Source organism: Phocoena sinus, chromosome 10, assembly GCF_008692025.1.
Source record: "Phocoena sinus isolate mPhoSin1 chromosome 10, mPhoSin1.pri, whole genome shotgun sequence".
Classification (NCBI taxonomy): Eukaryota; Metazoa; Chordata; class Mammalia; order Artiodactyla; family Phocoenidae; genus Phocoena; species Phocoena sinus.
In genome coordinates this window covers 57,173,704-57,189,199 of record NC_045772.1, presented here as the reverse complement: position 1 = coordinate 57,189,199, position 15,496 = coordinate 57,173,704, and the positions used below count along the sequence as shown (strand labels likewise).

At 40.8% G+C, this 15,496-nt stretch overlaps 1 protein-coding gene across 2 annotated transcripts in view; it reads right to left on the bottom strand.

Annotated features, from left to right (window-relative positions):
• Positions 1-1,709: 1,709 nt before the first annotated feature.
• LRIG3 (leucine rich repeats and immunoglobulin like domains 3) overlaps positions 1,710-15,496 on the bottom strand; it is a 47,320-nt gene continuing 33,533 nt past the window's right edge. The window contains exons 11-19 of one of the 2 annotated variants that reach the window (XM_032646851.1): positions 13,538-13,609; positions 12,858-13,021; positions 10,441-10,761; positions 8,364-8,645; positions 6,926-7,378; positions 5,999-6,157; positions 4,003-4,146; positions 3,637-3,912; positions 1,710-2,373 (exon numbers count right to left, since the gene is read on the bottom strand). In XM_032646851.1, coding sequence (XP_032502742.1) covers positions 2,129-2,373; positions 3,637-3,912; positions 4,003-4,146; positions 5,999-6,157; positions 6,926-7,378; positions 8,364-8,645; positions 10,441-10,761; positions 12,858-13,021; positions 13,538-13,609 — 2,116 coding nt within the window. In that variant the 3' untranslated portion in view covers positions 1,710-2,128. The remainder of the gene's footprint in view (positions 2,374-3,636; positions 3,913-4,002; positions 4,147-5,998; positions 6,158-6,925; positions 7,379-8,363; positions 8,646-10,440; positions 10,762-12,857; positions 13,022-13,537; positions 13,610-15,496) is intronic. The other variant, XM_032646852.1, reaches the window with a different exon arrangement.

Genomic DNA, 15,496 nt, shown 5'->3' with positions numbered 1-15,496 from the left:
CTATCCCATCATTTAGTGTCAATAGTGGAATTGAGAGAAAATATACAGAAGTTATGTGAACATCTATTAAGATACACTGTAAAAGAAGTCTTGTACCACAAAGCACAGAAAGATCAAACTGAAAATTGTAAGCATTCTTTCTCATAAATAAGTCAAGTGATTTGACATTTATCTACATTTTTAATTAAGTCTATGTTATTTTAGGATATCTTAACCTACTAGATTCACTTTGTTAATTCAATATGGAGTCTCAAAATTATATTCTTTTCCTGCAAATTCTTTTCCTGCAAAACTCCCACTGTTTCTCCAGACAGCTAAGATTATATGTCATCCATAAGTTTCAGCACACAAGAAAAGTAAAAGAAAAATCATGTTAATGTAGAGTGAATCTAACTTTTGAATTTCAGGTGTTAATGATTTAAACCTTTGCGCTTAAGTCCGGAAAAATTAAATCCTTTAAAAGAAGTTCATAATCCTTGCGTAGAACCCTTATCGATGCCTGGATCACATCTGGCAATAATGAAGACAAATTAACACGATTTGGAAGATCTAGCAATATGATAAAGCCAAACCATACAAAATCACTTCTCTGCTCTTAGTCACTGGTGGTCCCAGGAAGGATCAACTTCCTGTCTTGGACTCTGGTGTCTAAATTAAAGGAGGAAAATCTTACTGCAATCTGGGTTCCAGGCTTCTGGCTCACAAACAACAAAGCTCTAAACTCACTAAATAGGAAAACTTTACCCTCAACAAACCCTCTGAGAAGAATCTGCTTTTCTAATACATGGTTTTAATTTAGTTCAAAGAACTGACAATGACATAAATTCACACCTTCAACAGGTTAGTAGATTTTAAAGTTTAATGTACTATATTAACTTCTTCAGTGCTAATAAGGGAAAAAAAATGTTCACCGTCTGAATTATTAAACTTAATGTTTGTTTCATTCAATTACTTCAAACTATGTCACTTAATTTTGGAAATGACTATATTCTTTTTTGTATGTGTATATAGGCCAGTCATGTAATGATATTTTCACCTAAGTACTGCTTAAAACAAGTATTTTAAATAACTGTATATGTTTAAGTAACAGATTTGATACTCAGTTTTTAACAACGTAGAGTTGTGGTAACCAAATTAGGAAAATATTTTAATTCTTCAAGAATGTTGCAGAATAGCTTAAGCGTACCTTTTCTGTAAGAACTGCTCATTCAGGAGAAAGCCAAGCACAGCAAGGAATTCCACCAGCATCCCATTATAACCTGGAACAGAGGATGAACACCACATCTGCTCTAGACATTTTAACTATAGAAATGCGAAATAAACCACTCTTGTTATAATCAAAGTGATGGTGGATGTGAAACTATTTGGAAAAGCACAAAGCATTAGATGACATAAAGCATTATTATAATTAAGGAAACGTGGCGTGAGCAGTGATTACAGCAATGGTGGCTGTACTACAGTACACTGGACTACAACACATCTTTTCGTTTGTAGAGTAAGAAATAAATTAATGTACCTCAGATCTCTGTAGCTCCCTGGTTTGAGTCTATATTACAACCACCCTGGGAGGTACGAAGAACCATCATGTGCTCATATTTTAACGTGCTGAATGCAATTTTCACCAACGTGAGACGTGATAATATGAAATCATTAAGCCTACAATGTGTTGAAAATAATAAAGATTGTTATCGTATAGATGGGGCTTGGGATCAAAATGACACATTTATTAAATGTAATGTGCAAAATAAAATGAAGCGACCTCTATTCAAAAAACGTACAAGACAGTTATTGTTTAAAATGCTTTAGTACTCATTTTCAATAAAAAGGAATCTGGCATTATAAAAATACATAAAATAGTCATGGATTTATACCATTAATTTACATAAGATATTTTCTGCATAAAGCAAAGTTATAAAATAGTAAAATAGTTTTAAAAGGTATTCTTATATGAAAGTTACTCCCAGTATAAAATTTTTATAACTTTTTGTAATTTTGGTCCATCGGTATAAATAAGACATTTTATCCTTTTAAAATTCATAGCTCCACTTAAAAACATAGGATTCTCTCTCTTTTAAATAAAAGTCCACTTGAGGTAGTATGTTAGAACTCTTCCTTGGTCCCATTCAGTCTATGTGTCCAAGTCAGAAGACTGAAAATTTGAAGTCCTGTGGTTTTCTAAGGTCTGTTTATAGGTACATGCGTGATTTTCTTGCTGAAAATCTGTCCTTTCTTTCCCATCTTCCTCTGACTCACAGTCCAAGTTTGGGGAAGAACGAGCTTTCAAGTGAAAGGTTCTTGGCTGACAATCTGATGACTGTCCAGAGCTTGAAAAGGCATGCAGGTGAGGTCTTCTCAGAGGCTTTCCAAACGTTCCTGAAAGAAAGAATCCCCTTGAGCACATGGGGCCTTTTGGAACAATCAACAAAATGCATTTCAAATGAAGGAGCATCTTCCCCATGAATGTGAATACCCCACGGACGTTCTACAAGTCCACATTATGGGACTCAGGTGTATGGTTGTGTATCTGTGCTATGGAGAAAGACCTTACAGAATGGAGCTGAGGGCATGTGTGCCCCTCTTATACACACATCCACTGAATACAAGCAGCCCTTCTTCACCACGTCTCAGGACTTATAGTAACATTCAACACTGAGCAATGAAGTTCCCCAACAGAAGTTCTCCTGAGTCCTAGCTGTATTAATTGAGAGCCCCCAATTCTCCACAAAGCGCATTTGGATAGTAACGTACAAGTCAACTGTTCCTGAGTATAGCACATTTCTCTCAAAACAACCCGTATGTCTTGCCCTTTCTTCCTTAATAGCAAATTATTATTCCATTGACTCAAATTATTGCCTCAGTCATGTAAAAGATATTATTTTCATTTTTTCAAAAAGGAATATGAATAATTATACCATGACAAAACATGAAATTTCTTAAAAGCTGGGTAAAATATTTTAAAATTCTATTTAAAAAAAAAAAAGTTGTGGTTAATTTTTCCATCTTTCCATGCAGTGAAAAGATGATCTCAGTTCTTCCATCTCATCGTCCCCCTGCACTAGACTAAAAAATCCACAAATGAACCTCAGCGCCTGCCAGTGTCCACCAGCACTACCGAGGGCTTTAGGGCTCTGACAGCCTCCTTCGCGGGAGGTAGTCCAGCTTGGCTGATCAGCTGTTGCCAGGTAGGACGCCGTCTGCCCTTTGACTGTGAGTTCAGTTATAAGCCACCAGACATCCCAAACCACAGCCATGCTGTGCACACAACTCCACCCCAAAGGCTGCTGTAGCCCAAAACCACTTTTTCCACATGACTGACAAACTGCACTCCTAAGTCACTTCCAAAACTCTTGTCTTCTAGATGATGCCACACACAGAGTTGCCCAGAAAGTTCCTAAGGCCTAGCGCTGGATTAAATACATAATCAAGTAAAATCCCCACATCTGTCTTTGCTTTTAGAAACAAAGATACTAACTAATACAATGTCACGACAGCATCATTAAAAAGAAAAACAAACAAAAAGACAACACCAAAAACTATTTTTCACCAGTCTGGCATTGAAAGCTCTCATAGCTCTCCTGCAATGCAACTTGGAATGTGGGTCCTGAGTCAAGGTGTCTAATAATTTAATAAACTTACCCATGAAAGATTTACTCAAAGTAACCGATGCTGGCTCTGGACTTGGACTAAAATCTGCCGAAGACTTGTTCAGACATAAGTTGTTCATTCCAGGTCCTTCGTGTTGAGAGTAAGAAGAGCTGAGTAACTTCCTCACGTGGGAAGGCCATCCTGTATCACTGACACTCTGCTCGCAGGATTCTTCTGAAGGATGAGGACACGGGTAGCCCTCCTTCTTCTTTATGTAACTGGGCTCAAAGTGTTCCATTAAAGCTGTTCTTGGGTCAGGACCACAACCTTTTAAATTTGGGGACAATATCCGGAGACAGAGTTAATGCTTCTGGAGGTCTCTACAGGAAACGGAACTCAGATAAGAAAACCACATACCTGTATGATAGGCTTCAAAAGGATCTGAGCCATACACACTCCCTTTCAAATACACAGGGCCTGAGGGTCCCAAAAAGGGACAAAGGAACGGGTCTGTGGCAGCTTCCACGTCGGCTTCACTGCTGTTGTCAATGTGGCATGTCCCTTTAAAAACCAATCTTAGTCACTGAATCAATTTTGTTCAAGTACCATTCAACAGTCTCTCTCCACTTCTGACAGTTTCCATATTTATAGATGAAAGGTTTAGATAGACCATTATACAAAGGAAACACTGTAGAAATTTATGGTAGAGTTTTTTCAAAATTTATTGATGCCTACGGATTAGTAACTGCGTAAATGTGTGATATCTTACTAAAGGAGGACTTGATTAACCATTGAACTGGAGCTAACCTCGTTGCTGGCCCCACCTCGTTTCCAAGAGACACTGATCTGTGTATGGACCCTGCAGCTGAAGCAGCCATGGTCTGAACCACATGATCCCGCCAGCACTGCCTGCTTCCTCCAGAAAGTCACTGATGACCAGGATAAGGCACTGGCATTTAACCAATGACCTCTTAATGGCCAGCTCAAAGATGAGCCCGGCCAAACAAACACAAACGTATCCATGAGTATCTGAGCTAAATGACCCAGAAATGATATGCTGGTTAGTAGCGGACACAGCAGCTGAAGGACAAGAGACATCATGAGGGTGAGAGATGCCACGATGGACCATGTACCCGGGCAGCAAGAATTGGGCAGTCAGAGGGTGGGTGGTGGTCTCAGCGAGAAGCAAGTGTGCAGAATGTGACTCAGTAACGCCAGTGGCCTCTAGGGCTGCTCAGAGGGGGGACCAATCTCCAGCCCCAGCATCCAGGCGACATGGCACTACTATGCTCCAGTTCTGTCCCTTTAGACTTTTGTAAGCATCTTTTTAGTAAACCCTGCTCCAGCTGAATGAGCTTGGGCCTCTGCTCTTTGCAGCCAAATGAGTCTAACAGGGACTACAGCTTTTTTTTTTTTTTTTTTTTGCGGTACGCGAGCCTCTCACTGTTGTGGCCTCTTGCGTTGCGGAGCACAGGCTCCGGACACGCAGGCTCAGCGGCCATGGCTCACGGGCCCAGCCGCTCCGCGGCATGTGGGATCTTCCCGGACCGGGGCACGAACCCGTGTCCCCTGCATCGGCAGGTGGACTCTCAACCACTGCGCCACCAGGGAAGCCCGGGACTACAGTTTTTTTGCTCAAATCTTCTATCTCTATACCCTCTATCACTGCCTTGCCAAGCACTTTGCAATTATTTGTGGAGTTTTTTGTCTCACCACTGACTAAACTATGAAACTGGAAACAAATATTCTTCCCTCCCAACTACGGAGTCCATCGCAGAGCAGATATTCAATCAACGCTTGTGAGAAAAGATGGTAAGATGTTTGAGAATAACGTCACTAGCTGCTAGTTACTGAGCCCTTAATATGTGTCATTTTCCGTTATCATTGTATTTAATGTTTACAACAACTTAATAGGGAAGGATTATAGCTGCCCAAGGTTATGCAGGGAATGTCAGGAGTGGGTCTTGAACCAAGCTGATGCCCTTGTATTACGCTGACTCCTTATTATTCTTCAAGCAATACAGTTCTTAAAGTGAGAGTCAGTATTAGATGTCTCTAACAAAGGATTTTAAATCCTTTGACTTTTTAAGACCACACATGAAACCAGTTAATGTCATTTAAGTAAGAAGAACACCCAGGGCCAAAGAACATTTACAACGCAAAGGAAGTATTACATCGCCTGGTGGAATTAAATTTTATTTAACCTACTTGTCTTCTGCTATTGCTAGAAACAAAGATTTGTCTAGTATTTAAGAGAAGGGCATAACTATTTAATTTCAGCTTTGCTAGTGATTTTGGGCCAGGGCCCTCTATATATGGGGGTATCAATTTCTTGTGAAAATTAATATTATATTTGAATTTCCATTGGGTTATTTCAAAACAACTACAGCCCACGTTCATTTGAAGCACGTACCATTACTGCTGTGTTGTGGTAAGAAAAATCCGCCTCCTGAAGAAGTGACGAACTGGTGGTGGCTTCCACTTTCTGAGGAGACGTACCCATCCTGTCTGTCAGCTAATGTTCCCTGAGATGACAAATAACTCGGGGTGTCAGCCGGCAAGTTGGTCTCATCTGGGATCAAACAACAGCATTCCATTAACCGAGAATGATCGTAAATGCCACACGGGCTTCCCTGATGCACGGTACGTTCTGTTTGGTTTTCGGTTCAAATCAAATCAGTCGACTCTTGCAAAACCTTGATGTAAGGCAAACCAGGGCTCTGCTGCTCTGGGGCGCCTGAGCTGACTTTCTACTTTATGGCCTGTGGGATATTCCTCCCAAATTTCAAAAACAACAATGCTGACAAAGGTAAAGGTAATTTTCATGGGAGCGTATCTAAGGTTTTGAATTAAACTTGATTTCTGCCATATTCCCAACTTAATTTTATTCACTGATGTAGGAGTTTTGCACATATAAGTCAAAGCCCCTCTCCCACCAATAACTAGAATCTTCCCTAGATGCCTGTACACATACATGCACACACGACAAAACGAAAAACGACGGCAGGGTGAGAGCCTCACGACTGAAGGGCTCTTCCTGGTCCTCCATCACCAGCTTGTGACGGGGTCAGACTGGTTTACGCTGTGATTTGGATCGTCTCTCATAGCCAACAGGATATTCTGATGAGGTTTTGACAGAAAGCACTCATCTTTAACCATCAGCTTTATTCTGGGCCAGGGTGTTATTTTTAGCTAACCGTAGTTCTGCAGCTTTGAAACAAATGAGTCACCCCTGTGACACGGCCTGAGACTGTGAGACACACACTCAGAAAGAAATCACGGCGGGACCATAAGCACACACACGACTCCTGCACCCTGTGCCAGGCTTCTGCTGACACACCTGTGTTGGTGATGCTGCAATCTTCGTTCCTCCGCCGTGTGTGGTATATGATGACCACCCACACGAGCGACGTGCCCACCACACAGCAAACCACCGCGATGATCACGATACCCACGGTGGCCCATCCATCATCATCCAGTGATGAGGCGGTCATCTGAGGGGAGTCGCAGGTGGGGGTGGGGATCACGCTGAGGCGCACGTGGCCTCTCTCGGTGCCCAGGGTATTAGACATTTCACACGTGTACTTCCCGGCGTCCCTGACGTCAGAGTCCACAATGATTAGCAGCTGCTTGCCTGCTGCAAAAAAGTGCCTTTCAGTGACCACCAAAGGGCCGTCATCCTTGGTCCAGTTCAATCTGGGAGGAGGGCTCCCTCCCGCGATGCACTGCAGGACGGCCGTCTCCCCCTTGGTTACAGTTCGATCTAACAGGGGCCGCAAAAATGATGGCGTCTCTGAAATGACAAGTTACGTTTTTCATCTCCGACATGAAATTAGGGTTCGCACAGCATAAGACCTCGCGCTTAAATTTATTCAAGTGGGAGCTGAAAACTGTATTCTCCCACAACCTCACTCCCATGCTTCTTTAAGACCCTACACATGTATACAGCATCTGGGATTTCATTTTATCATTTGGCTGTCATTTACTTACAACAACAGTTAAGGATAATATTTACTATTTCCTTTCTCTCAGTCTGTCTCACTCTTGGCAAGGCTGCGGGATGGTGGAAGTAGGGCAAAGCAAAACATTTTAGACATTTTTTAGAATTAGAAAATGTATAATAATAATTTCAAGCACAACTGTGTGTTGATGGATGAAAAAATTCAGAATGTTTACATTTTTAAAGGGAAACTTCCTAGTGCTAGATGTCCCAGCCTATATTAAAATTCTGAAAATAATTTACTTTTACTATTTGGTGTTCATAGGTTACTCTGATTTACTCTTTCAATGATACACAAATGATTGACATGCTCACATTTTTAAAAAGCATCTGTTTAAGTAAATGATAAAAGATGAACTCAGATTTCCACAGTGGTTATGGGAGGCTGAGAAAAAAGTCAGGGCCCTTTCAATCTATTTATACACTTATTTTCTTATATTCTTTATATTGTTAAGACTTCTGGTAGAGATTGCATGACGGAAAGAGCAGAGAAAGGTGACTCCTGCAAAAGGAAAAGCATCAAAGCATTTACTTTTCCCCCTCCTCACATGGGAGGGAGCAGATTCATTTCACTGGCCGCAGGCCTGAAGATGTAATACACTCGCGACTTCAAAGCTTCTGAGAAGCCATTGTCCCCTCCAGGAAAGGGCAGTGTCCTATGGATCATCTCTCACCCTCTCCACTTCGGACACAACTTCTCACAGCTTCTTAGGGCCTTTGGGTGAGCTGGTATATTTAAGACGAACGTATATCACAAAATCTGAAAATATCCACTTACCGAGGACAGTCAGAGTTGCATTTGCAGAAATGCTCCCTGCACTGTTTTGAGCGGTGCAGCTATACACCCCGATGTCCTCTATCTTCACGTCCACGATAAAGAACACGTCATCCTCGGGCATTACATGCATGCGTCTCTCCCTCGCGGCCGGGAAGTCTGTGCCCCCGTCCTTCTGCCAGGCTATCTGTGGGGCCGGGTGTCCCAGGGCAGCGCACTCCAAGCGTGCCATGGCCCCGGCGCGGATGGTGAGGTCCATGGGGGTCTTGGTGAACGAAGGAAGCACTGAAATCAGAGACACAACATGGGCAATTAGCATCCTGGAGTTTGAGAGGTTCATTTTCATTCCCTTTTTTTTTTTTTTTTTGATACTTATGAATGTCCCTGACATAGTAAGGCAGGGGTTATTTCCAACTGCAAGATGAGATGGAGTGATTAAGGTACTCCCTCAAGGTTACACAGGTACAGAAATGATGGAGTCAGGATGAAACAGGTCACCTGAGCTTCAGACTGATGGTCTTTCTGCTATTTTCCAGTCGCTTTTTAGTTTCCTCAATAATTACCTGTGAGACTTTAGGCAAATGAGTTTATCTCTGTTACCCTGACCACACCATCTTTTTTTTTTTTTTAAGTCCCTCCTCGCTCTAACATTCTATGACTTTAGACGTGTGTTTTGTCCCACAATTTTTTGTTCGATCTGTGAGGCCTCAGCAACCATTTATTGAATGAATGCATTAATGAATCATATTTTCTACCATGAAAGATACAAACAATTAAATGCTAAACTGTACAACTGCCTACCTGCCACACAAAGCACAGGATGAGACACTTTTATGAACAGCAGCTAACGCTTACTGCATTTACTGAGCACTTACTCTATTCCAGGCATTCTGCTAAGTTCTTTACACAAATTATTTTATTTAACAATTATCATACCTCTATAAGGTAGGTCCTATTACTCCTAACTGAAAGATGTGGAAAAGGAGGCACAGAGAGGTTAGGTAACTTGCTGAGAGTTCCACAGCTGTAAGCAGGAGTGGCAGGGTTCAAACCCAGATCTCTGAGCTAAGGGTGGTGTGCTCTCTATTGGTGGGAATGTAAATTGGTGCAGGCACTATGGAAAACAGTATGGAGATTTCCTAAAAAACTAAAAATAGAGCTACCATATGACCCAGCAATTCCACTCCTGGGCATATATCTGGAAAAGATGAAAACTCTAATTCAAAAAGATATATGCACCCCCATGTTCACAGCAGCACAATTTACAATAGCCAGGACATGGAAGCAACCTAAGTGCCCATCAACAGATAACTGGTTTAAGAAGATGTGGTACATATATACAATGGAATATTTACTCTGCCATAGAAAAGAATGAAATATTACCATTTGCAGCAACATGGGTGGACCTAGAGAATTTCATACTAAGTGAAGTCAGACAGAGAAAGACAAATATTATCACTTATATCTGGAATCTAAAAAATAAACTAATATATATATAAAAAACAAACAGACTCAGACACAGAAAACAAACTTACGGTTACCAAAGGGGAAAGGGAGAGGGGGAGAGATAAACTAGGAGTATGGGATTAACAGATACAAACTACTTTACATAAAATACATAAGCAACAAGAATTCACTGTATAACACAGGGAACTATATTCAATATCTTATAATAACCTATAATGGAAAATTATCTGAAAAAAATACATATAACTGAATCATTTTGCTGTACAACTGAAACTAACACAGTATTGTAAGTCAACTATACTTCATTTTTTAAAAAAAAGGTGATATCCTTTAACTCTATACTTCATGGCCTCCCACATCAGACCAGTACATTGTGAACTCTCACAGAGCAAAAAGTGTCTGGTTCATCTTGGTTACCCACCATGCTAAGTATGGGGTCTTCAACACAAAAACTGCTTGCTTAACCAAGACTATTAATCTTGTGGAGTGAGAAGGGTTAGGTGGAGAACTGTAAGAGCAGAGGATAGGGTTAGCAGTAAGAAAAAGAGAGGAAATGAGAAATATGTTTCTAAAACATATCTTTAAACGCAAAAGGAAAAGTCAGATCACATACTATTTACTGTGAGCTTGGCTTTGACAGAGTAGGATGAACCAAAGTGATTGGAGATGACACACTGATATCTCCCTTCACTGGTAAATTCCACACTGCGGAGCCGAAGAATGGTGGTGTACTCCATCACCTCCCCACCTTGGGCCCGGAGGTGTGCATAATTTTCCATTTCAGCATCATGCAGTAGTTCATTGTCTTTTTTCCAAGCAAAAGTCATTGGGGAATCACTGCTGCTGGCAGCTGAGCAGATAAAACTCAAATTGGAACCTTTTATTGCCGACTGTGTTTCTGGCTGAACTGTGATCTGGGGTTTAGGAAAATCATCTGTTCAAAATGGAGAGGAGGAAACAAAACAGTTTTAAGCTTGAGTCCAAATGCTACTCAGATCTGAACACCAAGAAACTCAAAACAAACAGTGGCTTAGGTTTTTACCCTCTGTGTATGTTTCACAGATGGACCAGCAGTCCCAGTGTTGAAAATAACAGACTGGGAGAGAGTTTATAAAGTAATTCATTCATTTCAACTAGAGATTGAGCCCTATTTATCCATCATTAACTGGGAGGAGACTGATATATTGGAATACAGTTTATTGCAGACCTCTTGGCTTTTTTTTTTTTTTTTTTTAACATAAATACAAGAAGAAATCGGTTAAGACACTTCCAGGTTCATGGATCATCTTGAAATGCTATTAGGAACTGCATTTTCCCCCCATGTTCTTCATAAATAAGCAGAAAAATTAAGAAATCAAACATCAATAATGATAATCAATACCACTAAAGGCAGCAAATTAACACCCCACTTACCAAAAATAGAACTCATTAAAAAGACCAGTCATTTTTAGGTTGAGCAGGAAAAAACAATCCTGTAGTGAAAGGAAAAGCATTTCTCAAGCTCCCTGTGAGCCCCCGGCTCCAGCCTGGAGTTTAGAGTGGACAGTCCATCAGGTCGCTGTGCCACACTGTCAGAGCTACATTATAATTACAGCTAAGCAACTCTTTCATTCCAAACAGTTATTTTTAGTTCTCTGTTACTTTTTGGAAAAGTTACCTTTTTGAACTTCAGTTTCTCAGAGATGGTCTAAACCCAGAAGGAAGCATCTTAAAGCAACCAAAATGTATTACTTGGGTGCTCTGAAAAAAATTACGTGTGTGTGTGTGTGTGTGTGTGTGTGTGTGTGTGTGTGTGTGTGTTTATGAATGGGGTATGGGGGACCCTCTGACAACTGCAATGCAGGTAATTTCCAATGCCACGCCTGCATGCTGTAATCAAGATAGTTCCTTCTTCTGTGTGATTATTCTAAAATTCTCATCTGGTAAAAAATCTATGGGTACTATGTAGATATGGGAAAGTGTGTATGTGTGTGTGTGTGTGTGTGTGTGTCTCAAAGTAATAGAGTTCATATCTCGAAGACTACGGAACAGAGAAATCAAGACCATGGAAAAGGAATAGCTCAGACCCTTACAGCTGAATGCCAAATGCTTACTTAGATCCAAAAGCTACATCAGATGTTTTATTTCCAGAAACTGTTGGCACCATTTAATGCTGCAACCTAAAAAAAAATATGGTTTTCTTGTACTTAGCTAAACAATCCTAGGCAAAGCAGTTTTAGATAAAATTTTAAAGGCCAATGTAGAATTAGGTTCTGCAGTATCTTAACACACATACTAAAATTCAAACAAATTTTGATTTCGTGTTCTGTACGCACATTTAGTTTTACAAAGGTCTCCATGGCAGCAAATAGTAAACAGCAGTGTAGTGCAGCAGACGGAAGACGGCACCAGAGAGATGAAAACTTGGGGTTTTGATCCAGATCTGCTGTCTGAAGTTGGGTAAGCAAATTTCTAACGCTGAGATGCTTAGATGCTAAGACAATGGACCTTACATTTATTTACAATAAACTCAAACTTTCTGTTACTTGTAATGTTTTACCCACTAATAGTAAAATTTTTAGCAGACTATAAATCACTAGCTAATAATTTTCTCTTTCTACTCACCATAAACAGCATATGCACAGGATTTAAGTCAGTCTCTTCACTGAGCTCACAAGAGCCTCTCAACAACCCCCGGAACTGGGGAGAGCAGAGAGCAGCGCTCCCATTTCATAGATGTGAAGACTGAGATTCAGGGAATCACAGTTAAGTAGCAGGGCTGTGACTATCCTTCAGTTCTCCCAAGATCCAACATCATTCTCCTTCTGCCAAACCACTCTGATGCCAATTTTAAAAATTATAGAAAAAAATGTTCTTTCCATCAGTAAAACTGTGATCCTCAGCAAGCTACAGATCCATTCTCATCTCCCTCAGCAGAAATAAGAGCTTTATTAAGGGAACATACATTTATTGAAGTCCATTATTTGGACAAATGGGAGAAAAAAAAAAAGAAGAATGAATAAAAAAGTCAAAGGCCATAGTTCCACTCACCACACACAAAGCCATCTGGGCTAACAGCAAAAATACTTCTTCCCTTCAGCAACTGAGGATGGGCACAACTGGCATTTACAAAGCTCTGAAAGTTGTTTTCCGCCACCCACTGTGGGAGCCATTTTAGTTGGCAATCGCACAAAAGGCTTGATGTATTTAAGTGCCTGAGGAGAGTAATTACATTCAATTTGTTTTGTACGAAATGCAGATTCCTACAAGTATAAACTAAACTCACGTAAATATTAACAAAGCAATGAATGGGGAAACCAAATACACACATCCCATGGACTAAATATTCTATAGTCCATCTTAAAATGCAGGACATGGAACTCACACTGTTTTTTTGTTGGTGGTGGTGTTCTTACGGACCAGCAGAGACAGAAGTGCTGATACACCAAAAATACCTTACTACTGAAAACTGGTTACTATGATGAGGCACTGTACTGTATTGGGTCCCACAAACTTCAACCGCCAATTTGTAACAGAAAGAAAAAGGAACTCCTCTTTTCAACAGAGGGAACAAAAAACCAACTCCTCTTGCTTTCTGGTAACAAAAGTTAAGGGATGTGATGAGTGTGCCAGACCCTTTCTATAGATACATAATCCAGGATAATCCACCCCACGTCAGTTTCCCCCTCCATGCTTTATGTGAAACTCTTGGAAGGAAAAGAGAAGCTTACAGTTGCTGAAGTTTCTTCATTTGTGAGAATGCATTGCCTTGTAATGACATGATTGCGTTGTCACTCAGGTCTCTGAAAAAGCAACCAAATCAAATACATTCGAGGGAATTATGGTCACCATGTGCCTTCAGGCAAAGGGTGGGCCCGCGCTGCCCACGCCATTCGCCACAAAAATACTCTCTGTGCTGAGATGCACACGTGGGGGTGACTAGAACTCATCAGGGAGCCTGGGCTCAAGAACAAGGATATCTGCATCAGAGGCAGGCTCTGTTACGGTGAGAGAGATTTCATATCACCACATACAGGATTTTTGACTCTTAAGGGCCTAAGCTGTTCTGCCATGTTATTTTATTACACTCCTTATTATTCAAATTAGTAACCATTAGTAACTTTTAAATGCACAAATAAAATTCCTCGTAATTATGCTTTTAAAAAATCATCACGTATAGAATACCTTCTATGATACACAACCATGTTAAGTGATTTACATTTACATATTATTACATTTAATCCTCACATCAACCCAAAAGCAGAGGGTATAACTACCTTGGCTTGGCGTGAAAGGGGCAGATAAGATTTGAACTCAATTATTTTCAATTTCCAAACCTATGCTCTCAGTCACTAGCCTATTCTGTCACACACAACTCACTCATGGGGAGACAGGTAGGTGTTCAGACAAGAGGTTCTCACTAAAACAAACCAACCAACAAACACTTCAGGCAGGACATTTATAAAATGAGAGAATATTCTGGGCTGGCTTTATTTTTAACTGGTGCTTATGAGAGCTCTGGATTAAAGTCCTCTCCACAGTGATTACTACTCTGTTTTCCTTTAAAAGGGTGGAGAAAAGGGATTTTGAATGAGACAAGTGGCAACAGAAGACAGAATCGAGGTCCCAAACGTGGGCAGAGAAAGAGGCTGAGAGAGTCATGAAGGTTTAGGAAACTGAAGCAGAGGCTAACGCTCCACGGATCCACTAACTCCACTTTCCCAGAAATGAAATGGGTCAGATGACAAACCCTTTTGGCTAGTTTCCCTTTGAAAATAATTTGTTTCAGTAAGCCCAGCAATACTGGTCCGCCTTTCCAGATGACGCTTTGCAGAGTTATCCCCTACAACCTGCCCTGCTACACTGTCGGCGTGGCTGGCGATCCAGAGCTCCCTGCAACCAATGAGTCATTGCGAAGACGGCAAGATGGTGGTGCACAGATTAACAGCTAAACACACAGCACCAGTGACGGTACCAAGCAAACGTGTATCTTACATGATAACTTCTTTTGTCCAGGTTAACAGATAATACAACTTTTGGCTATAAGCATTCCTTAATAGTCAGGGTGGACACACTTTGTGCTGCTTCAGACTCCCACTGAACACATATACGTGCACCCACGGTTATCAGAAGCTGGTTGGCTCTGTGCTCCTGCAGGCTTTGACTCCTATCAAGGCTGTGCTCCTAGTGCCTGAAAATATTCGAGTGCCTAAGTGTCATTTCAGAAATGTGTGCCAGGAGTTACTGGGGGCAGAAGATGTGAAGGCAAGAGCTGCTATGAGAGCAGGGGCTGCCCTGGTTTGAGCCCTGCTTCTGTCAGCTGCTAACTTACAGGTTAGTTGCAAAAGAGAGTGAGAAAAAGAATAAAGGAGGAAAAACAGGTTGTATGCTTTATAATTAAACAACAGTAACAATAAACAAAATTCTCAAAGTAGTGTTAAAACTCTCCTGTCACTCTCCAGGACTGGAGGGATTGTCTTTTTTGAGCGTTAAGATGTGCGTTGCCTTCTTAACTGTTCGATGGAATCAATGAACCCTCAGAGCCACTGCATCTTAACTTAAAAATTAAGATAATAGTAGCTATTAAATAGTTTTCTCGTGAGGATTAAATGAGAAAATATAAATAAGTACCTAGCATAATGCCTGATGTGCAGTAGGTGTGTGATAAATGGTAGTTTTTTTAAAAAATT